General features: G+C 49.9%; 3 protein-coding genes and 1 long non-coding RNA gene across 7 annotated transcripts in view; 2 read left to right on the forward strand and 2 right to left on the reverse strand.

Annotated features, from left to right (window-relative positions):
- Positions 1 to 1,112, forward strand: part of Macrod1 (mono-ADP ribosylhydrolase 1) — a 142,313-nt gene extending 141,201 nt beyond the window's left edge. For both annotated transcript variants that reach the window (XM_050136878.1, XM_050136879.1), the window contains one exon: positions 13 to 1,112. In XM_050136878.1, coding sequence (XP_049992835.1) covers positions 13 to 50 — 38 coding nt within the window. In that variant the 3' untranslated portion in view covers positions 51 to 1,112. The remainder of the gene's footprint in view (positions 1 to 12) is intronic.
- Otub1 (OTU deubiquitinase, ubiquitin aldehyde binding 1) lies at positions 987 to 8,595 on the reverse strand. Of its 3 annotated transcripts, none has more exons than XM_050136886.1 (9): positions 8,473 to 8,528; positions 6,957 to 7,026; positions 6,742 to 6,833; positions 6,563 to 6,624; positions 6,237 to 6,335; positions 2,109 to 2,227; positions 1,831 to 1,915; positions 1,520 to 1,714; positions 987 to 1,385 (listed from the first exon to the last, which is right to left on the reverse strand). In XM_050136886.1, exons 4-9 carry the CDS (start codon positions 6,590 to 6,592, stop codon positions 1,188 to 1,190), a joined length of 726 nt encoding a protein of 241 aa, XP_049992843.1. In that variant the 5' UTR covers positions 6,593 to 6,624; positions 6,742 to 6,833; positions 6,957 to 7,026; positions 8,473 to 8,528; the 3' UTR covers positions 987 to 1,187. The 3 variants fall into 3 exon arrangements, with proteins under 3 accessions (XP_049992843.1, XP_049992844.1, XP_049992842.1); XM_050136887.1 differs by lacking the exon at positions 6,957 to 7,026 and adding an exon at positions 7,508 to 7,571 and having other exon boundaries at positions 8,473 to 8,510; XM_050136885.1 differs by lacking the exons at positions 6,742 to 6,833; positions 6,957 to 7,026 and having other exon boundaries at positions 8,473 to 8,595.
- A 7,498-nt stretch (positions 8,596 to 16,093) lies between these two features.
- Positions 16,094 to 18,160, reverse strand: Cox8a (cytochrome c oxidase subunit 8A). The gene is made up of 2 exons (XM_050136902.1): positions 17,964 to 18,160; positions 16,094 to 16,410 (listed from the first exon to the last, which is right to left on the reverse strand). The coding sequence occupies exons 1-2, from the start codon at positions 18,075 to 18,077 to the stop codon at positions 16,315 to 16,317; spliced, it is 210 nt and encodes a 69-aa protein (XP_049992859.1). The 5' UTR covers positions 18,078 to 18,160; the 3' UTR covers positions 16,094 to 16,314.
- Positions 18,161 to 18,359: 199 nt separating this feature from the next.
- LOC126498348 (uncharacterized) overlaps positions 18,360 to 22,183 on the forward strand; it is a 6,964-nt gene continuing 3,140 nt past the window's right edge. The window contains exons 1-2 of the long non-coding RNA XR_007590819.1: positions 18,360 to 18,536; positions 18,865 to 18,973. This is a non-coding gene — a long non-coding RNA (uncharacterized lncRNA). The remainder of the gene's footprint in view (positions 18,537 to 18,864; positions 18,974 to 22,183) is intronic.

Below are 22,183 nucleotides of genomic sequence, written 5' to 3' on the forward strand. Positions count from 1 at the left end.
CTCTACCCTCAGACCCACCTGGGCCTGTGGAACCTCGCTCCCAACTCTAAGAGAGGTCTCGGAAGCCAACTGCTTGTTCCAGCCTGACCAGCGCTGGGTTGTCCTTCCCCTCAGCGTATCCTGCCCTCTTTCAGAAGCCTCTTAATAAAGCTGTCTGATTCAGCCTCACTTGTCCAAGTGCTGGGGTCTGGGTCTGACTGGGGCCCAGGAGGAAGGTAGCCCTTGGTAGGAATATGGTGTCTTGGGCACTGTTTTTGCTTCAAGAGGCTACAAGAGCCCTGGGTGCACCAGGCGGGTGAGTGAGGCATTGGCCAGACAGCAGAGGCGGCGGCAGTACTTCACATTTATTGAGGGCCTGCCCCCAAGGAGCTCACAGCCTGGGCTGAGACCCCACATGTGCTGGGTGGGAGGAGAAAGCGAAGAGGCAGGTAATGCAGATATGGCTCAAGCAAGAGGGTGCAGAGCAAGCACAGGCAGGGGACTCTGGGGAACAGTACAGGCAAGCCTTGCCTAGACATGAGGCCTTATGTTCCTCCCACACCAGGCCAGCTCCTCCACCTACCTGGTCAGCCTCCTCCCATAACCTCTCATCTCAGGACTCCTCAATCATGCAGACCCCTGGAGGTGGGCAGAAAGCTGTGACCTGTGGGCCCTGGCCAGAACAGCAAATCTAGAACTAGTCTAAGGGGCAGCTTAGAGTATGGGTGACCAGAGACCTCCAACCAAGTTCCCAAGGAACTTCCAAAGTTCCCATGAAAACCCCTAGAAAGTCAAGGAGAAAAGGGGGCAGACTTTAGGGTGGGTAGAAAGCAGAACTCCAAGGAACCTGGAGGCCTAGCCTCCTCAAACTTCTCTTGGCAGAAATGCTTGGGGGTAACTAGGTAGAAAGCTAGGGGATCCACCCTGGGGGAAGGGACAGCCAGGCACACAGCAGCCAGCGGGCAGGTAAGGCAGGTAAGGCAGAGCAGGGAAACGCACACTCGGGCTCACCACCAGCATCCCCTTTAATAAAACATGGAAGGTGTGTGACAGGATAAGGGAGGAGTGAAAACATGACCATTTACAACCACAAAAAAAAAAAAAAAAAAAAAAAAAGAAAAAGAAAAAAGAAACCAAACCAAAAACCCTCTGTACATGTTTAGCGCCTGGTAGGGGGAGGCAGGCACGGCGCAGCAGGCCAGCCAGCCCTATTTGTAGAGGATATCGTAGTGTCCAGGCCGGTAGAGAAGGTAGACCTTGGGCTCGGAGCCCTCAGGGAAGACGTGTGGGTTGGTGGTGCCACCCTCACCACGGTCCATGTACTCTACTTGGATGGACACGCTGAGGGCCTGGGCCAGGGCGATGATGTGGATATGGTCACTCTCCTTGCACATGGGTTCCACCTCCTGTGGCAAAGGGGCAGGTCAGGCCTGTCCCAAAACCCCTCCCCCTGAGATCCCACACCTCCCCCTGGCATGCTCCACCCTTAAATAAAAGAGAAAAGGAGGGTCCCAGGGCAGAGTTGAAGAGGAGGTGGCACCTGCTGGCAGAACTCCTTAACAGTCCGGCCACCCTCAATGAAGTGCTCGAAGAACTTGCTTTCTCGCTGCAGGTAGCCTGAGGTGAGCAGTCGCAGGTAGACCACAAGGTAGTCTGAGGTGCTCTGGTCATTGAAGGAGGCCAGCAGGTCGGCTACCGAGGTCTGCTTCTCCACCTGCTCGATAAGGTCCATGAACTGCCCCACCCAGGGACAAAGGTTAAATGAGGAAAAATGAGTGAGGAGAGGCTACCCTTACCACAGCCTACAGAGCCACCCTCCCTGCCGGCCCAGCCTGAGACAGCTAGGCTCACCGTGTTGTGGAAGTCCTCGATTGTGAACTCAGTGAAGCCCTGGGACACCAGATCCTCTTTACTCTTGGCAGACACAGCCTTGAACCTGTGTTGGGAAGGGATGTGAGGCCAGCATGGGCTTCTCAGCCAGCAAAGCAAAGGCCTAGCCAGCCCAGTCCTACCTAGACAAGACCACCCACCAAGTTCAAAAGGAAATCCCAAACAACCCAGTTGATGGCTGGCCTAAGCCTGGATCCTGTTCAGCAAGAGGGGCCTAGAGCCCCCGGCGCCCTCCTCACCGCTGCAGCTCCTTGCTGTCATCCAGGAGTGCCTCCAAGTGGGAGAATCCAAATGCTCGGTAGAAGCAGTTGCCATCGGGTCTGGTCTTCCGGATGTAGGAGTATTTTTTGTGGAGGTCCTGCAGAAGAGCGGCCCAGTTTAACATCCAGCCAGGCCAGGGCCAGCTCAAGAAATAGCCATAGCAGAGCCCTCCCTGGAAGCTCCTGGAAGCTATGCACTTATGTACCAACAGGTTGTACAGTCACCAGCTGCTTGCCATGTGGGTGCTACTTATAAAAGCAGATGACCTGTCCTTGGCTAATGCAGCTCTTCAGGTCTTTCAATCCAGGCATGGCAAAGCAGGGGACAGGGCAAGCCACAGCACCAGCTCTCTGAAGATCTGCGGTTCCTTTGCCCGGCAGGGCTCCAGTTACACACAGCAGCTCTCCCATCCACTCAGTCCCTGCCCACAGCCTTCAGCCTTTTCCACCTTCCCCAGTTGAAGCACATCCCTGTGACTCCTAGGGCTGCTGGGTAAGCAGGGTCTCACTCAGCCACCTGGACATACCCAACCCTGTTCTCTTCAGCCTGCCCCTTCCTAATTTACCTGCTCTCTCCCAGGCTACCCCTCACCCTTCTCCACTCTAAAGGGCGGGGCTCCCAAAAAACCACACAGTACCCTCCCTCCAGACACCTGCCAGAGGACAACCCTCAGGCAACGCTCAGTAATCAGAGCCCTTCACACTGAGAACATAGCCCTGACATCTGCCACTTAGCTACCCCAATCCTCACTACCAGCTCATGTCCTCTCTCAGATTCAAGGATATGAATCTAGTTCATAGATTATAGTTTATAGACTCCACAGGCATGTAAGATCCAGATAGGTCTCCCCATAAAAACAGAAACTCCTATGGGAGGTTTTTGTCCAACCAAGGTCAAAAACGAGCTAGAGCTACCATAGCAGGGTCAATGCGGCCTTCCCCGGCCCAGCCTCTGGACAGTGATGCTGTACCCCATCTTTTCTTTACCTGCTCTCTCCCAGACTAACCTGCATCTTTCTCCATCCTAAAGGACAGGGATCTCACCAAACCACACAGTATCCGTCCTCAAGACACCTGCCAGTTACAATACATGCAAACACAGGGCTTCCTGCCTGCCCTGTGAACAGCAGAGACCTGACAGTATCTTCACCTCCTAGTCTGCAGATAGTTTTTTCCTTTTATTTTGGTTTTAAAACAGGGTCTCATTTTACAACTCAGGCTCGCTTTGAACTTGCAGCACTCTTCTGGCCTCAGGCTTTGGAGTACTGAAATTTCAGGCCACCAAACCTAGATAAAGTTCTACTTTGAAGTCGAGCAGTGGTGGTGAACGCCTTTAATATCAGTGCTTGGGAGGCAGAGACAGGAAGATCTTTGAGTTCCTGAGTTGGAGGGCAACCTGATCTGCAACATGAGTTCCAGTGACAGCCAGAGCTACACAGAAAAGCCCTGTCTCAAAAAACAAAACAAAACAGAGTTCCATCTTTAATGCCCTGCCTCCCCTACACCTCTCTTCACTGCCCCAGACAGCTCCACTGCCACAGATGGGTTGCACCAACCTTTTCTACACCCAGGCTTTGAACCACAGTCTCACAGATGACTCATTTCTCCCCAACACATCCACCAAACCCCTTAGGCTCTTCCTTCAACATACCTAGTGCCTAAATGTATCAGTACACAGCCCATTACTGGTCCATCACACCTGCTTCCTGTTCTACTGCCAAGGCCCTTCACTAGTCTTTCCCCATTCTCACCCCCAAAACAACAGTAACCTTACATACAAGTCCTTGTCCTCCCTGCATCCTGACAGCACTCACACACTCATTCCCAGGCCAAACTAGCTTTCACGATGGCCTCCACCTGCCCAGATGTCCTCTTCTTTCTTTCTTCCTTTTTTGAGACAGGGTTTCTCTGTGTAAATAGCTCTGGCTGTTCTGGAACCTGCTTTGTAGACCAGGCTGGCCTCGAACTCACAGAGATCTGCCTGCCTCTGTCTTAGCCATTACCCCTATGTAAAATATAACTCTCCCCCTCCTTTCTCTCCACAGTACTAACCAACTCCAACAACCAAACTGGTGGGTGGGTGGGGTGTTACAGCATTGAGACAGCATTTGCAATATGTAGCCCAGACTGGCCTTGATCCTTCTGCCTCATTCTTTCCCAGGATTAAAGATGACCTTGTTTCAGTCCCAGTAACCGCAGTATCTTTAGCGCCTGGGGCACAGCACCTGCCTGATGGATGTAACATGACCGGTGCACTGAGACTGATCAGAGCCCAGCCACTCTGCTATAAGCTCCCGGGGCACATACAGTCAGGTACCCTGTGGAATGCTCGTCCACAGGGGCCAAGTACACACCCAGTCCTGGCTTTGTCGTTACCACCCAGGAAGAAGAGGAGGGTCTGGGAACAGTACACAGAATGGAAGTTCAGGTGTGCTGAGGTACATTGCTACCAACAGCTTTCTTCAAACATTCAAACACTTTGCTAACTGACTCAATGACAGGAAGAACCTGAGGATTATCCTGTTAGTTTCTCAGGGCAGCCTAGCAGGACAATTGGCCCTGGATGGGGTACCACTCTACTAACTGGCCACAAAGGAGAAGAAAAGCCTACTGCTTTCTACACCGCTGCTGAGCGCTATCAGCACTGAGTTCGACACCTTCCCTGAACCTGCCCCATAGGCTGAAAGAGAGCAAAGACATGAGAAACGTCAGGGCCTTTATGTCCTCACGTGTATTTTGGAGAAACCCCAAAGCCCTGAGCAGTGGGTATGAACAGATCCCACACTAGGCACAGCTGACCTAGGCTGAAAACAGTTATTTAGCACATACATTCCTCCCAAGTGCTAAGGACAGACCTTAGGGCCTTGCAAACACTAGGTTCATGCTACTACCGAGATAGCTGGACTCCAGCCCTATACAACATCTCAAGTTCTCATTAGCCACCAAATGTTTACTCAAGAATTCTGGCTTCTCTGACAACAGGGGATTAACTATGGATATTCCCTACTGTAGGAGTTCCTTCTGTTTGTGTGTTGCTTTCATTGGTTAATGAATAAAGAAACTGTCTTGGCTTTCTGATAGGGTAGAACTTAGGTAGGGGGGGGGAAACAGAACTGAATGCTGGGAGGAAGTTAGGCAGAGTCAGAGAGAGATGCCATGGATCCTCCAGAGACGCATGCTGGGAATTTTATCTGGTACGCCACTGCTATGTGGTGATACATAGATTAATAGAAATGGCCTAAATCAAGGTGTAAGAGTTAGCCAATAAGATGTTAGAGCTAATAGGCCAAGCAGTGATGTAATGAACACAGTTTCTGTGTGGTTATTTTGGGGCTAAGCTAGCTGGGCAGCAGGGATGAACAAGCGGCCCTCTGCCTACAATACCCTACCATGCCTGTTTTTGTGCTACGGTGTCCTCCCAGTTAACTTCTTAGGCAGCTTCATTCACTGGGTTACCCGCTTGACCACCTGAAGGTCCCAGCTCCAAGTAAAGAACATAAACACCTACGATCTACAGAGAAGACTGAAGTACACCATTTCCTACCTCCTCAGGCTGTCTATTAAATACTGTTTTCATACCAGGGTCACAATTCAACCTCCACCGCTCCCAGCCTTTGGGGTGGCTGGTAAAGAAACTTGCTTCGGTTTAAGTGATGCATCAAGGACATACACAGGGGTCTGTCCTCCACAAAGATCCAGACAGACTGTAGGACAGGTCTCTATGTGACCTGTCCACCCATCCCAACACCAGCAAGTTTGGCCCCTGGCTGGATACTGAGTTGTCAGTGCCCACCCAGCCTGCACTTGGTCCCACCCGAGCAACACCTACCTCAACCTTACAGCCACCCTACAGCAGATGCTTTCACTGTCCCTATTTTACAGATGAGGACACCCAGGGCTCAGAGACACTGAAGGACCTGCCAAGAAGACAGCTGCTGAGTGGCAATCTGATGTGAATGGAGGACTCAGTCCAGAGGCTGCACACTTCAAGAACTAGCAGCGAGAGGTGTGTCCCGTTCCCCCAACACCCTACCCTCTCAAAGAATAGGCCTAGCAAAGCACAGGTCTGAAGCAGGCTTCCTCCTGCCCCTCTGGCCAGGATCCCACCTTGATCTTCTGTTGATAGATGTTGTCATCCTCAGCATACTCCTTGTACAGGACTGAGAGTTCCAGACGCTCGGACACCAGAGGATTCTGCACAGCAATCTGCAGGAGGCAGGGATCCATCAGACTCTGGCAAGGGGGTTGAGTAACCTATGCCTAACACCTACAAAAGGGTTCTGGGCTGGTCACTCAGTGGCACAGGAACTCCCATTGAAGCATAGACTGGAGAGGGAGGGCTTCAAAACAGACACTAAGCCTCAGGCCCTAACTACACATCCCCACCATCAAGTCCTCAGTCACTGCCTTCCCAACCTTCTCCAGCCCCTCACCTCTTGCTGAATTCGGTCTTGCTGAGCCATAATGGCTTCATCATAGGCCAGACAGTTAACACCTAGAAAAAGAAGGAAAAAGAAAAGTGCCAAGCAAGGGTTACTGTGGGCCTGGGTATCTATCTCTATGGTAGGCGGCTTTGGCAGAGCAGGTTTGGAGTGTGGAGCCCATGTCTTACAGTCCACTGGGTAATCTTGACAAAGTCCTTCCTCTTTAGCTTTTCACTTCCTCTTTAGGAGAAGGTAGCTGGGTATGGTGTTATTTGGTAGGCTAGGGCAGGAAGATCACAAGTTTGAGGCTACTGGAGCTACGCAGAGCCAGTCTCCAAAAAATAAAAACAAAAAAGGGGGCAGTTGAGCATCATAGCACAGAGCTCCAAGTCCCAGTACTTACAGACCAGACCAGGAGGATCAAGGAGCCTAGGAGTTAAGAGATCAGCCCTGGAAATACCGCAAGGCCTTACCTTGGAAAAAAAGAAAATAGGGCTGGGGTTGAGGCTCGGTGGTAGACAATATATTTGTCTTACAGGTGTGAAGCCCCGACTTCTATTTCTAGCAACCCCCAGAAATAGGTAAATAAAAAATAAAGTGACAGAATAAAGATCACCATCAAGCACTCTTCCAGCTTTGATACTCCTTCCTGCCTGCTTAACATTACTCTGTAGCATCCTGGGAATGTTCTGGGGAAGGGAGTCTCTGGGGGAAAGCAAGATGAGGAGGGTGGAGCCCTAGGTGGAATGAGAGCATCCTGTGAGCATGCACTTTACTGGGACACACCCTTCATCCCTCTGTGGTCCTGTCTATTGTTAATGGTGCTCATTTTCCAATAACAAATGCAAGGAGGTGACTCCATTTTGCCCAAGGTCGAAACCAGTGAAGAGCTATGAGCAAGTCCACGTTTGTACAGTGTCACTTGTCACTGCACCGCAAAGCCTCTCTCCTTACCTGTAGAATGGATTAACGCCAGCACCTTGCCCTCATCATCAAAATACGCTGGGATTCTGCCAGTCTGCCAGAAGAAGTAATACCTAAGCACTCTCTAGGTGATCCATGGATTTGAGAGGTTCATCCTTTGGACCCTAATCTAAGCAACCATTGGAGGGGTCAGGAGACACTAATTCTAGTCCCAGATCCTTCTTAGAAGTGTGATCGACACCAATTTCTGTGTACCTAGTTTCCCGGTCCTCGGGCTCTAGTCTAGAGTGTGGACTTAAGAGTTAGGTGTGCGCGTGATGGCTGACTGTTTAAAGTCGATCCTTTGGGGCATAGTTATACCAGGTTCTCAGCTGAGCCTATGTGTCCTACAACTGGGCTGTCCCTCCCACTCGAGAGACTTAATCCGCAGAGCCCAAGTTCATGGTAGACAGAGAAGGCGTAACCGTTTTGTTTTTTTAAGGATCAGAAAACTAGAAAACAATGCCTGGATCTGCTCAAGGGGTCTGGAAAGCCAGAACGAGTTCTAATAAAGAGGGCTGCCGGCAGCACCCCGAACGCCTCGCCGGAGACTTCGTGCCCGGCAGCCCGGCGTCACTCAACGCCTTTGGGCAGCTCGGGTAAGGGCGGCCGGGCGAGAGACTCGGCCCGGGCCTAGGCCTCGGCTTGCCGGCGAGGACTCGGGCTGGCCGACTTGGGGAGCCCGCCGAGGTCGCGGGACCGGTGGAGGCGGGGCGGTCCAGGCCCCGCCCCGGGCGTGCGCTAGAGGCCGAGCGGCGGACCTCGCCACCACGCCCGGCCGGGGGTCGCCGCGGCCCTGCTTCCATTGTGAGGGGGAGGGGAGGAGAGGCGCCCAAGGGCTCCGTGGCACGCTGCGCCGGGTCCTCGGCGGCCCTGCCTTCCGGAGCTCCTCGGGAACGGCCGACCGAGCCTCGCCCCCGTCAGCCCGGGCAGAACATCCTTTCCCCGGTCCGTACCTTCGGAGTCGCTGCCCAGCGGCTCCTGCTTCTGCTGCTGAGGTTCCTCCGCCGCCATCTTTAAACAGCGCCGCACTGCCGACCGCTTCCGGGTTATTAATCGCCGTCCTCCCGGAAGGGAGCCCCTCCTCGTGACCCCTCCTTCGCAACGCCCCTAGCAACAGGATCCCTTTGGCGGTTGTCAGGGGCTGGGAAGCTCCTGCGGCCCCAGGAGAGGCGGGCGACCCCGGCGCGCCTCCACAGCCCCACGCTCCTGAAGGTCGTGAGGTGCTAAGGGTCTCCTCGAGTCGCTTTTGTTTTGCGTCTACCGGAGTTTGAAACGCAGGTTGTGTTACTGAGATAAGGATTCTGAAGGAATTTAAGTCACTGAAGGCAACATCCCTGCTGCGCGTGCACTCCCGGTAAGCGACCGTAGCTGCAGTGCGGAGCGCGGAGCCACCGCGAGACAGGAAGTGGTGCCAACATCCTGATGCCCTTCAGAGCCCCTAAATCGCGGCCTCTCGCCCCTCACCACTGAGTCTGTTCTCTGCAGGCTTTGGAGACCTGTTTCCAGCATTTTCCCTTGATGTCAAACCCAAAAAGCCTCGACCTAACTTCGGGCTTTTATGTTCTGGTTGAGAAAGCATGAATTTAAATCCATAATCCGGGCACGTGGAAGGATCACACAAGGAGGATCAGAGTTCAAGGTAATCCTAGAGTTTCAGGCTAGGCTTGGGTTCATGAGACCCCGTCTCAAAACAAACAAAACTGGGCCAAAATGTGACCGTCCTTGCTAATTTTTGCCAAAGCTTCCCTATTTTCCTTGGGTTTTTATCTCTATTCTGCCTGACAAATGGGGATGACCAGTAGAAAAAGGAGCACTCCGTCTGCAGGGGCCCTGAAATCCAAGCACCAAACTGAATTTGCAGGTGGAAGTCATTCATTTACTCGGTTGGTAGCCGGGACTTTTTACTCTCCAGTAGCAGTTCTCTGTCCTGAGCAGCCCCGGCCCCAGCTCCCGTGTGGGTTCCCTAGCCTAGGTAGCAGCGGCCAGGGTGCACTTGTTTTGTAGCTCTCCTCAAGAGTAAGAAGAACCAAGTACAGGCAGGGGGCATGGTGCACACGACTAATGCCAGCACCCAGGAGGCAGAGGCAGGTGGATCTCTACCTTTGTAGACCAGATACCAGCCTGGTCTACACAAGTTCTAGACTACTAACAGCTACACAATGAGACTCACAAACATAAAGAGAAAAGTCAAATAGAAATCGTGACTTTTGTTATCAGCTTTTTTTTGTTGTTAAAATTTTTATTATGCTTGTGCTGTATGGGAGGCTTCCTTGTACCAAGGTGCTTGTGTGTAAAGTCAGAGTACAACTTTGTGAAATCCGTTCTCTTTTCACCTTTATATGGGTTCTGGAGACAGAACTTAGGTCGTCAGGTTCGTGTGGCAAACACTTTACCCGCTGAGCCATCTTGCCGGCCCAGCTTTTATTCGTATATTTTTTTTAAGATTTATTTATGTAGCCGGGCGATGGTGGCGCACGCCTTTAATCCCAGCACTCGGGAGGCAGAGGCAGGCGGATCTCTGTGAGTTCGAGACCAGCCTGGTCTACAGAGCTAGTTCCAGGACAGGCTCCAAAGCCACAGAGAAACCCTGTCTCGAAAAACCAAAAAAAAAAAAAAAAAAAAGATTTATTTATGTGTATGTATACGCACCATGTATCTGCCTGGTGTCAGGGAAGCTAGAAGAGTCCGGGGGTGAAGCTGGTGAGAACAGTTGTGAGCTGTCCACCATCGCTCTCCCATGGGTGCAGACGGGCTGCAGCCACAGAACGGTGGGAACTAGAGCCTCAGATTATATCTTCAAAAAATACATTTGCTCTGTAGACCAGGCCAGCCTCGAGCTCACTTAGAGCCTGTCTCCTGAGTACTGGGATTAAAGGCATGCGCCACCACCACCACCTGGCTATCTATCTATCTATCTATCTATCTATCTATCTGTTTATATATATATTTGTTCTATTACATGTGTTGGTGTAGGCATGTTGGTGTGTAGGAGGCTGTAGCATGGAGCATGTGTGGAGGTCAGAGGACAACTTGAAGGAATTCTTTTATTCCTTATTCCATCATGTGGATTCAATTTAGGGCATCAGGCTTGCCTGCAAGCACCCTTAGTTATCCTCTGAACCATTTCCCCTTTCCAGTCTATAGCTTTTCTTCCTTTCTTTCTTGGTTTCTCAAGACACGATTTCTCTATGTAAGTCTATAACTTTTCTTTATTTATTTATTTATTTATTTGTTAAAGATTTCTGTCTCTTCCCCACCGCCGCCTCCCCTTTCCCTCCCCCTCCCTATAACTTTTCTTAACAGCATCTTTGGTATCTATCCTTTTTTGTTTTCGAAAGTTTCTCTGTGTAGCCCTGGCCATCCTGGCACTCAGGGTGGGCTGGGATTGAAGTGTGCATCACCACTGCCTGTTGGTACCTACTCCTCCTATTGTTTTGTATTAAACTTTTTAGATGATTCACAGGCGACATATGAATTTTTTTTTTTCGTGACAGGGTTTCTCTGTAGCTTTGGAGCCTGTCCTGGAACTAGCTCTTGTAGACCAGGCTGGTCTTGAACTCAGAGATCTGCTTGCCTCTACCTCCCGAGTGCTAGGATTAAAGGTGTGAGCCACCACCGCCCGGCTCTGAAAATATTTTTAATGTGTCTGTAGGTGGAGGGGGGTATGTGCCCTTCAGTGCAGAAATCTACGGAGGGCAGGGACATCTGATCCGCGGAGTTAGAGGTGATTAGTCATGTGATGTGGGTGCCAGAAACCACAATCAGGTCCTCTTCAAGAGCAGCACATGCTTTCAAACACGAAACCATCTGTCCAGCCTTTTATTATCTGAAACAATAAAGCCTTTATATAGCATTCACTCTGTTGTCCCACTGGTGGAGAGCACACAGCAGGGCATTAGTCTTGACACAGTAGAGATGAGGGATGTCTGCTTCTCCTCAGGGCTCTTCCTTTTCTGTTTTACAGTCATACTCATTCTTTCCTGCCCTTCCTGACCCTTCCAGCCTTTCATGCTTTCTATTAAACCCTTGTTAGCTTGCTGTACTTAAGAGCTGAGGACTGAACCTGAACCCAAGGCTTCTCACATCCTAAGCTCCTGTTCTACTGCTCAGTGACATTGCCAATCAAGTCCTTGTTTTAATTTTACGTTTCACGTATATTTAAGACAAGGTCTCACAACCCAGGGGGATTTCCAACCCACTTGCCTCTAGCTCTGAGTGATATCACAGGGTGGACAATCATTCTGGGCTTGCTCCACTCCGATGCCCATTTGTCTGGTTTTATCCAGCTGTTCTCTAACTCCCATACCATCTGTCCCACACTTTTCACCACTTCCTGGCTTCTGATTAGCCTGAAGCATCTAAATCCCACTTACAGGTACTGCCCTACGCCTCCCAATTCACCATTCCACAACTGTCTAAGGCCAGTGACAAAAATAGGCAATACAAGTTGGGCTGGTGGCTCAGATATCTAGTCCTAACATGCAGGAGACTGAGGCAGGAGCATTACTGAGTTTCTAGGCCAGTCTGGGCTACAGATCAAGTTCCACACCAACCAGGACAGAATATGAAATCCTTTATCAAACAGACTGGTAGGGACTGTTGAGATAGCTCAGTGGGTAGTGTTTGCTGCCAAACCATGAGGACCTGAGTTTAGATACCCAGCAGCCACATAAAAGCTGGGTGTGACAGCATGCCCCTGTAACTCCAGCACTGGAGGAATAGATGCTGGTGGATCCTGGATCTTGTCCTGCCAATCTAGCCAAAACAGCAAGCTTCAAGTTCAAAGAGAAACCATGGCACCCAAAATAAGATGAAGAGTGACTAAGGAAAATGTCTGAAGTCAACCTTCCCATACACACGCAAGCACACACACACCATGGCTACGGACATAGTCTGTAGAGTGCCTGTACAACGCCCTATTTGATCCCCATCAACACATTAAACATTGAACATGGTATTGTTGAATGCCTGGAATTCCAGCACTCTGGATGTAGAGAACTAGAAATAAGTGGTTGTCTTCAACTACATGGGGAATTTGAAGCCAGCCTGGGGTATATGAGACCATGTCTCAAAACAATAGCTAACACATGTGGATGGGTGGGTGGCTTCAGGCCGGATGTCGGAAAGTCACATGTGACAGCAGGCAAAGGATCTAGTCTCTTCCCCTACAGTCCTGCCATCTGGGAACATCAGAGCCCATCATGTACAGAGGATTGTCAGGTGGGAAATGAGTTCCCATAGGAGTCAAGGAACTATGAAACCTCAGCCACAGAGAAGCAGTCCCTCCTGGGTGAGGCCAAGGTGACCAGCACAAAAAGGACATGGCCTAGCACAACCAACATCACTGCAGAAAGCCAAGGTCTCAGGAGATAGGCCCTTCTTCCTGGGACAGACTTGGGAGTTTTGCAGAGCTAGAGCAAGAAGTGTGGGCTCCCAGATGAACCTCTGTGTTGCAGAATATTTAACTATGCAAAGATGTGTTGCATTTGATTACTGATGTAAAGATGTGTTGTTGTTTTACCTTGCCTGCCTAAGGCACCTGATTGGTCTGATAAAAAGCTGAACAGCCAATAATGAGGGGCAAAACTTCGGACAGGGCAAGTAAATAGAAGGAGAAATTAAGGCTCAAAGGAGAAAAAGAGGAAAAAAGAAAAAGAGATAGCAGGTGCCAGACAGACAGACACAAAGGAGCAGGAAAGTAGGACATACAGAATGAACGGTAAAAAACCCCAAGGCAAAACGTAGATGAATAGAAACAGGTTCAGTTAAAAGAGCTAGCGGGACAAGGCTGAGCATTCATAATTAATAAGTTTCTGTCTTATTTGGGAGCTTATAAGTGGCCCAGCTACACCTCTAGAGTTGTACTGCTGTACCCACCAGGGTCTAGGGATGCGGAGCTGAACAGAGGCTGGACTTTGGGGCAGTTAGCTGAGCTGTGACAGTCACTGAAGCACAAGACAGTGGGAAGCAGAGCAAGGGAACACAGAGTTTCTACCCACACTCCTAGCTAGGGACTGTGGCAGTGTCCTGTTGGCCCCAGAAAGATAACAAGCACCCCCTACACTTGCCATAACCCATGGTACCTCCTGAATCAGGTGTTTGCACTTGCGTTGCATTTTTGGAAGCTTCATTCAGGTTATTTTGAGATACTGAAATCTACTGGCTAAATTCGTTCTCCAAGTGTCTCTGAGTCTCCATTTCACAGACCTGTGATGGGATTCATCTGGAAATGTCATACATGAGTTTGCTTTGTGTCACCCAGAGGCTGAGAGACAATCCATCTCTTCCTTTCCACACTGCTGGCAAAATCCAGATGGTCCTGTTAGGGGAAGTCTCTCAGTCCTCTGGCAGTAAACAGGGCTATTGCAACTGTGGCTAGGCATCCCTTAGCTCTAACCCACTTCCTGCAGTGACAGGATGGGCTTGCTTGCGGGGCATGCAGTGATGGGTGATCACACTAGGCCACCCAGATAATCCAGGATATCTCTAGGCTCAAGGCCCAGAACCTTAATCACATCTGCAAAATCACCTTGGCCATTCAAAATGACATCATAGATTCCTGGGATCAAAGAAGTGACATCCTGCCTGTCATTTTTATTATTATTATTTTAGTCCTGAAAACTGACTTGTTAAGGTCACCCTGGAGTCTCCAGACTCTCAGCCCATGCCCATCACACACCAGACAGGACACAAGATATAGCTCAGAGCACAAAGCCTTACTTGGTGGGGCATCATTTAAGGATCCCTAGCTTGGTGAAAGAGCCACTAAAAAGTGATAGATTCCAGGCCCGTGAGGATGTCCAACCATGACAAATCAGTGGAAATCTTAAGCCCTCCTTCATGTCCCCAAGCCAAGTGCCAGCCCCCCCCCCCCACTTCCCCTGAGATGTTAAACCTGCTTAAAGGCTCAGACCAGGGTATGAGAACTTATAGCCAATTGGCTTCCCTCCAGCCTGAACTGACTCAAGACAGAACTTTGGTTTCGAGCAGTTCTGTGACAAGGTGTCTGTCATATACTTCCTGGGCACAGAAATAGGAGATAATTAATCCTTGGCAGAGCAGTGACGTTACCATAGAAACTGGAACAAAACTTCTGGAACTGCATCCTTGCTTCAGGACAGCCCATGGCTCTGAAATCAAGGTATAATCTCTGCCGGTGGACAGAGCAGGTCCGGGCAGCTGAACCTCTTCTGGCAGCAGAAGCTTGGCAAGGAGGGCCACTGCCAGCCCACAAGCCTCCATCACTTCCAAGGTGAGGAAGCAGATGACACACCCAGTTTTCACCCCACCCTGAGCTATGGACAGGAAATGTGAAGGCAGGTACAGACAGCTATGAGGTTACTTAGCCAAGACTTTTGAAGTCATCCCTTCATTTTTATCCATTTATTTAGTGGGGTTTTTGTTTTAAGAGGTAGTATCCTTGCTGGGCTGGTGGTGGCATACACCTTTAATCCCAGCACTTGGAAGGCAGAGGCAGGTAGATTTCTGAGTTCGAGGCCAGCCTGACCTACAAAATGAGTTCCAGGATAGCCAAGGCTTTTTACACAGAAAAAACCATCTCGGAAGGTTTGGGGGGGAAGGGAGATAGTATCCTTACTATGTAGCTCAGGCTAGTCCAGAAATCAGGATCCTTCTGCCTCAGTGTGCTGGGATTACAGGTATGGGTCACAACACTGGGCCCTTGAGACTAGGCAGCAGCATACTCCCCCTAGCCAGTGTCTCACAATGTGCCCACCTTGTTACATTCTCTGCCTACTCTGGCAGCTGATCCACAATTCCTCGGTTGAGGACAACAGCCCCTCAGGAGACAGGGAGTCCTTTCCTACCCTTAGGGAAGCATCCTTGGCCTTGGGTGTATAGCATCATCAAACACCATGCAGAAAAGCCAGGAGTAAAGGGAACAGAGGGGAGCCAGCTCTATCTGAAGCCTCCAGAAGGCCACTGTTCCAGCCCCAGGTGCACAGGGAATGGTGTCCCTGTGTCTGTCTGAGCGAAACATCCAAGTGAAGTGAAGCCATGTCACCTTCAGGGGCCCAGAGTGCGGCACCCTATGCACCACATGGCTAGAGAGGCCTCCAGATCGCCCCCTCCTGAAAATACTGAGGTACAATGAGGAAGGCCGCTCAGCTGATAGCATTTATGAAGGACTAAACAGGCCCTGAATTTGACATAAGTGGTGGTAATGCCCAGCATAAACCCCTTGGGCTCCACCATACCCACTACCTGCAAGGTACTGCACATGGACACCCAAGCCAGCAAAGACGCTTGATAAAGCATCACACTACAGCTGGCCTTAAAAGTGGAGTCCTCTGCATAGACAGCACTTACAGGGAGCCAATGAACTTGCCACAGGCAAGGAAACTGGAAGGGATGAGCACTCAACAGGCGTTTTCCAGAAGCCGAGAACCATTTAAATGAGTAAAGTACAGCTGACACACACCTAGAAAACCTCAGACAGCACTGGGACCTGCCCAGCCAAGTGCCCCCCCCCCCCCATAAGCCCCAATCCAACACCATCCTCGGTTCCTGTGCAGGCAGGAGCCCAGGGCAGGAGGGCACGATGTACTTCTGGGGCAAGGTTTAAACAGACTTTATTGTTACAAGGGGGACCCCACCAAGCAGCAGCAATATATGTGGTCCCAGTTATCACCATGGAAACATCGAGAGGTCATGATTGCAGAAGAGGTGACTGGAATTGAATGGCATGATCCCAGGGAAGGCCAGCCAGGAATGCAGGAAACATGATCAAGATGGGCTGGCAAGGGTGGTCTAGTCACAGGGGGAGGAAACTCCCTTCACTCCCGCTTCTTGTAGCTCTCCAGATGCGACAGGACCCAGCCCGCAGGCAGGAGGCAACAGACGAAGCAGGAAGTGAGCCCAACGGTGACTTCCTACACAGAGCACAAGAAAGAAGGATGCCTCAGGGCAAGGATTCTGTAGGCACTTGCTAGGCGTGGAGATAGACTCTCAGTGAACCAGGAGCTCAGTGACTTGGGTAGATGGGCTCCAGGGAATTCCCTGCCTCTGCCCCCTTCAACGCTGAAGTTAAAGACTAGCTGGTGGCTGGGTGTCCAAACTCAAATCCTTATGCTTGTGAGGCAAGTATTGTACAAAATAAGCCATTTCCCCAGGTCCTTGTTTTTTTTGTGTATTTTCTTTCTTTTTTTAAGTTATTGTTGTTTCGAGACAGGGTTTCTCTATGTAGTTCTGGCTGTCCTGGAACTCACTTAGTAGACCGCCTGCGTCTGCCTGATGGATGCTGGGACTGAAGGCATGTGCCACCACTGCCTGCCTGGATTTTGTTACTTTTTTTTTTTTTTTTTTTTTTTTTTTTTTTTCGAGACAGGGTTTCTCTGTGGTTTTGGAGCCTGTCCTGGAACTAGCTCTTGTAGACCAGGATGGCCTCGAACTCACAGAGATCCGCCTGCCTCTGCCTCCCAAGTGCTGGGATTAAAGGCGTGCACCACCACCGCCGGCTTTTTTTGGGTTTTTGTTACTTTTAAAGATTTGTTTTAGCTGCATCTGTGTGGTGTGTGTTGGGGTGTGAGCACAAGTGTGTGCTCCTGTGCTTTCCCAAAGGTCAGGGGAAGGTGTCAGATCCCTTGGAGCTGGAGTTACAAACACCTGGCTTGTTACCTGGCAGCCAGGACCCACGCTTAAGTCTTCCTGTAATCACACACCAAATACATGTTTCATTATGTTGCCCAAACTGGCCTGAATTCCTGAGCTCGGTCTTCCTGCCTCAACCACCCCAGCAGTGGGGACTACAGGCAGGCATGACTTGATTGTCAGTTTCCTCCTAATTCAGTGCCCAGCTGCCTGGATTCAGGACCCGCTCTCACTAAAAACAGGAAAGCTTAAAATAAAAAAAATAAAATAAAAAGGAGGAGGGCCTGGGCAGAGGTGTAGCTTCTAACAAAGCTGGGGTTTGATCGCCTGCACCACATAAAACCAAATGCGATGGCACGTGCCTGCAATCCCAGCACTAAACAGGTGCAGACAGGATTATCAGTTCAAGGTCAAATATGGCTACAAATTCGAAGCCATCCTAGGCTAGGTGAGACCCTTGCCTCAATTTAAAAAAAAGTTTAAAAAGTGAAAATTGTCCACATAGCTATCCTTCATTTCTGAGAATTCCAAAGACAAAATGGGACTTCGACATTTCTTAGTTAAAAAAAAGATAGCGGCAACAACCATTACCGTCGCTGCCTGTCAGTCATCAGGCATTTCCCACCAAAAATGGAAAGGTAAACCGGTTTGGAGAGGCTGAGCAGCGAGTAAACAACCAAGCAGGGGCTGACGGGCTGACCTGAGATCCAAGGACTTGGGGGAGAGAAAGACCTAGGGCTTAAGAGCATCCGAGCAACTTGTCCCATCCACGCCCTGCAGCCAGGCCCGAGCAAGGGCTGCAAGCCGCCCCCAGCACCCTGTCGGTCCCGCTCACCACGACCCCGATCTGCTCCCGCGGCGGCTTCGAGTGGACCTGAGCGCGCGGCACCATGAGCCGCCGGGCCGAGCCGGTCAGGCCTCTCAGCAGCAGTGGCGTCAGGACAGACATGATGGCGCCCCGACCAAAGAAGAGGACCAGCGGGAGACCAAGGTCAGGAAGTCAAGATGGCCACACCAGCCGGAAGTTCCGGCGCTGAAGTTGACGGACGCGGCAGCCCGGAACTATTTCGGAAATGACGTCACTTGGCGCGCTCCTCGAAGCAGCCAATCGACACCATCCTACCCCGATGGGAGGAGAAATGATACACCTTCTGTCCCACCTCCACCATCTTCGAGAGTGACGTCTAGAGCCACCCAATCACACAAGCAAGAAGCCTAACAGAATTCTTGACTCCTCCCCCCATTCATGTAGCTGTTTAGCATCCTCTCTCCGCAAGGCCTGCCTGAGACGGTGCTGAGAGGAACCTCCCAACTGGTCGCCTCTGCGTTAAAAAACCCTGTTAATAGCCGAGCGGTGGTGCACACGGGAGGCAAAGACAGAAGCATCTCTGAGCTCCACGCCAGCCAGGTATACAGAGCTAGTTCCTGGACAGCCAGGGCTACACAGAGAAACCCTCTCTCTTAACACACACACAGCACACACACGTTATTATATTTTTGTATAAGTTTTTTGTTTGCATGTACATCTGTGCACCACGTGCACAGAAGCCAGAAGAGGATGGTGGGTCCTCTGGAACTGACGTTACAGGCGAGCGACAGTGAGCAGTCATGTGTCACCCGACTCATTTACTATTAACGCTCTCAGAAACTAGTTTCCATGTAACTCTTAACTATTCTTAATTTTTGTTTCTCTCCTTTTGTGTCTGTTGGGGGAGATTTGTTGTTTTGTTTTCCAGACAGGATTTCTCTGTGAAACAGTCCCGGCTGTCCTGGAATTCACTTTGTAGTTGAGGATGACCTTGAACTTCTAGTTTTTCTCCTACCTCCCAAACGTTGCCATTACAGGTATGTGCCACCACGGCAGGTCAGCTTCCTCTCTTTGTCCATCTATCTCACCTCTGCCTTATTCTTTCTCTCTGTCCTTTCCCTCCCTTCTTCCTTCTTGCTTTACTAGACACACCCCTGAGCAAGTGGTTCCTCTTTGCTTTCCAGACAAGTCCCAGATCCTGGATGTTTTGTTCCTGCCCCACCAGGCTTTGGTCTTTTTACTCTTTATTCTACCTAGACCATCTTCTTTCTTTCTTTCCTTCCTTCCTTCCTTCCTTCCTTCCTTCCTTCTTTCTTTCTTTCTTTCTTTCTTTCTTTCTTTCTTTCTTTCTTTCTTTCTTTCTTTAAATAAACCTTCCTTTCTTTCTTTCCCCCCAAGACAGGGTTTCTCAGTGCAACAGCCCTGGCTGTCCTGGAACTTGCTCTGTAGACCAGGCTGGTCTCGAACTCCCAGAGATCCACCTGCCTCTGCCTCCCGAATGCTGGAATTAAAGGCGTGCGCCACCACCGCCCAGCTAGAGTTCCTTTACTACTGTCCTCCTTTTTATCATGCCACCTCCTGATGTCCTGGCCTCCACATACTAACATGGCCTTCTTTATTCAACAAATGCTTATTAGCCCAGTGGTGGGCCAGGAACTGTTCTAGACAATGCGATGAACAAGGCAGACAGGCTTCCCATCCTTCAGAAGAAAGATGTAACAATAAGAAACCTTTCTTTTTTTAATTTTTTTATTTTTTTGTGCATTTTTTTTTTAAGATTTACTTATTTATTTATTTACTGTGTATACAGTGATCTGCCTGCATGTATGCCTGCAGGCCAGAAGAAGGCACCAGATCTCATTACAGATGGTTATGAGCCACCATGTGGTTGCTGGGAGTTATACTCTGGACCTTTTGAAGAACAGCCAGTGCTCTTAACCGCTGAGTCATCTCCCCAGTCCAAGAGAGCTTTTTAAAAAGGATTTGTTTATTCTTATTTAATGTGTTTTGTCTGCATGAATGTCTGTGTGAGAGTGTCAGAGCCTCCGGAACTGGAGTTGCAGACAGTTGTGAGCTGCCATTGGGTGCTGGGAATTGAACCTGGGTCCTCTGATCAGCTAGTGCTGTTAACTGCTGAGTCATCTCTCCAGCCCACAACAAGAAAACTTTTAATGTTATGGTGAAAATAAAACTGCCTGGGCTGGAGAGATGGCTCAGTGGTTAAGAGTATTGCCTGCTCTTCCAAAGGTCCTGAGTTCAATTCTCAGCAACCACATGGTGGCTCACAACCATCTGTAATGAGGTCTGGTGGCCTCTTCTGGCCTGCAGACATACACACAGACAGAATATTGTATGTATAAATAAATAATTAAATAAAAATAAAACTGCCATATATTACAGGTCATGGTGATGCACACCTTTAATCTCAGCACTCAGGAGGCAGAGGCAGGTGGATCTCTGTGAGTTCAAGATCAGCCTGGTCTACATAGTGAGTTCCAAGACAACCAGGTTTATGTAGAGCCTGTATTAAAAATAAATAAACAAACAAAAAACTGCCTTCTGTTTGGCAGTGTCTTTGAATGCCTCAGGACACCTTCTGACCACTTCACACCTTTGCAACCTCCACATCCTGCAGCAGCTATGGTAACACTAGTCAGTCACAGGGTGGACCTCTATCCTAAGCCTAGGCGGATACCTGAGGGCAGAGGCTGTCTGGCTACCCACACTGTCTGTCTCCCAATGGCCTGATAATCCTCAGACACTGGAAGAATGTATTGTATTCAAGTAGGTAAAAGGCAAAGCAGAAAAGGGAGCAGGGCGAGCCTTAGAGCCAGGCCCCTGCAGCACACTTTCAACTGTCTTCCTCACAGTGCCATGAAGGGAGCTGCCAGTGTTCCTGAGATGTTTCACCAATAGGGAAACAGGCCGATCAAACTGTGCAGCCAAGAGGCTGCCAGGCAGGATTCCAAGGCAGGTCTGTACCCCGAGGCCGCACTTTGAACTGCACACCAGCCGCTGCAGAGAGAAAAGTCTCTAGAGCTTCAGAGGGCTTTGTCTGTTTAAACAGGGTCTTATGTGTCCTTGGCTTTAACCCCTAGGTCTTACCAGATGACCCTGAACTTCTGATTTTCCTGCCACCCTCTCCTGACTATTGGGATTACATGCCTATACAAGTGTGCCCAGTTTTTGCAGTACTGAGAATCAAACCCAGGGGCTTGTGCACGTTAGGCAAAAATTTGATCAAGTGAAGTACAACCCCAGCCCTAGAGAGCAGGGTTTTTGTTTATTTGTTTGCTTGTTTGTTGTCTGATATGCTGAGGCAGGACCTGGCTCTGTGACCCAGGCTGCCTTCACACTGGTACTCTCCCTGCCTCAACCTCCTGGATGCTGGGTTTATAGGCATCTACCACCAACCATCCCAACTTCACAAGTTCATTTTACATTCAGGGTCAATAGCATCAAAGACTTTGGCAAGGGATGGGAGCACCGGGGAGAGAGAGGGAAATAGCTTTGAAAAGAACCTCAACTCCTTGGATGAGGTGGAGGGGAAGTGAAGGAAAAGTGACAATGGGCCAGGGTGTCTGGGAGGGCAAGCTGTGTCTTCTGGATGTGTTCCCTGGTCCTAAATTAGCCTGGTTTTGGTACATCCTCAGTTACTAGCCACCCCTGCCTTTCTTTTTCCCTGGGCCCTGGCAAACAGTCTAGGACAGATAATTCTAAATTCCTCAACCCCATCTCTAAGGGACACGGAGCTGCTATCATTAGGGAAGAGGACGGGATAAGGACATTGCTGTTGGCTTCTTGGACTTAGTGGGTTCTAGGAAGGAAGGGAATAATATCTAGGTGTGAGCACAGCCATGAGAAAGGGCCTGGAGCCATCCCAGCATGAGAGCCTATCTCAAAATAAGAATTAAAAATACCCTTGCCTGGTGTGGTGGTGCATACCTTTAATCCCAGCACTTAGAATGCAGAGTCAGGTGGATCTCTAAGTCTGCAGTGACCGGGAAGAGCTACATAGTGAGAGCCTGTATCAGTTAATATTGATAACAATCTTTTTTTTAAAAAAAATATTTTATTTATTTATTATCTATACAATAGTCTGTTTGTGTGTATGTCTGCAGGCCAGAAGAGGGCACCAGACCTCATTACAGATGGTTGTGAGCCACCATGTGGTTGCTGGGAATTGAACTCAGGACCTTTGGAAGAGCAGGCAATGCTCTTAACCACTGAGCCATCTCTCCAGCCCC

Source organism: Alexandromys fortis, unplaced genomic scaffold (assembly GCF_014885135.2).
Source record: "Alexandromys fortis isolate MF-2015 unplaced genomic scaffold, M_Fortis_MF-2015_v1.1 scaffold_3, whole genome shotgun sequence".
Classification (NCBI taxonomy): Eukaryota; Metazoa; Chordata; class Mammalia; order Rodentia; family Cricetidae; genus Alexandromys; species Alexandromys fortis.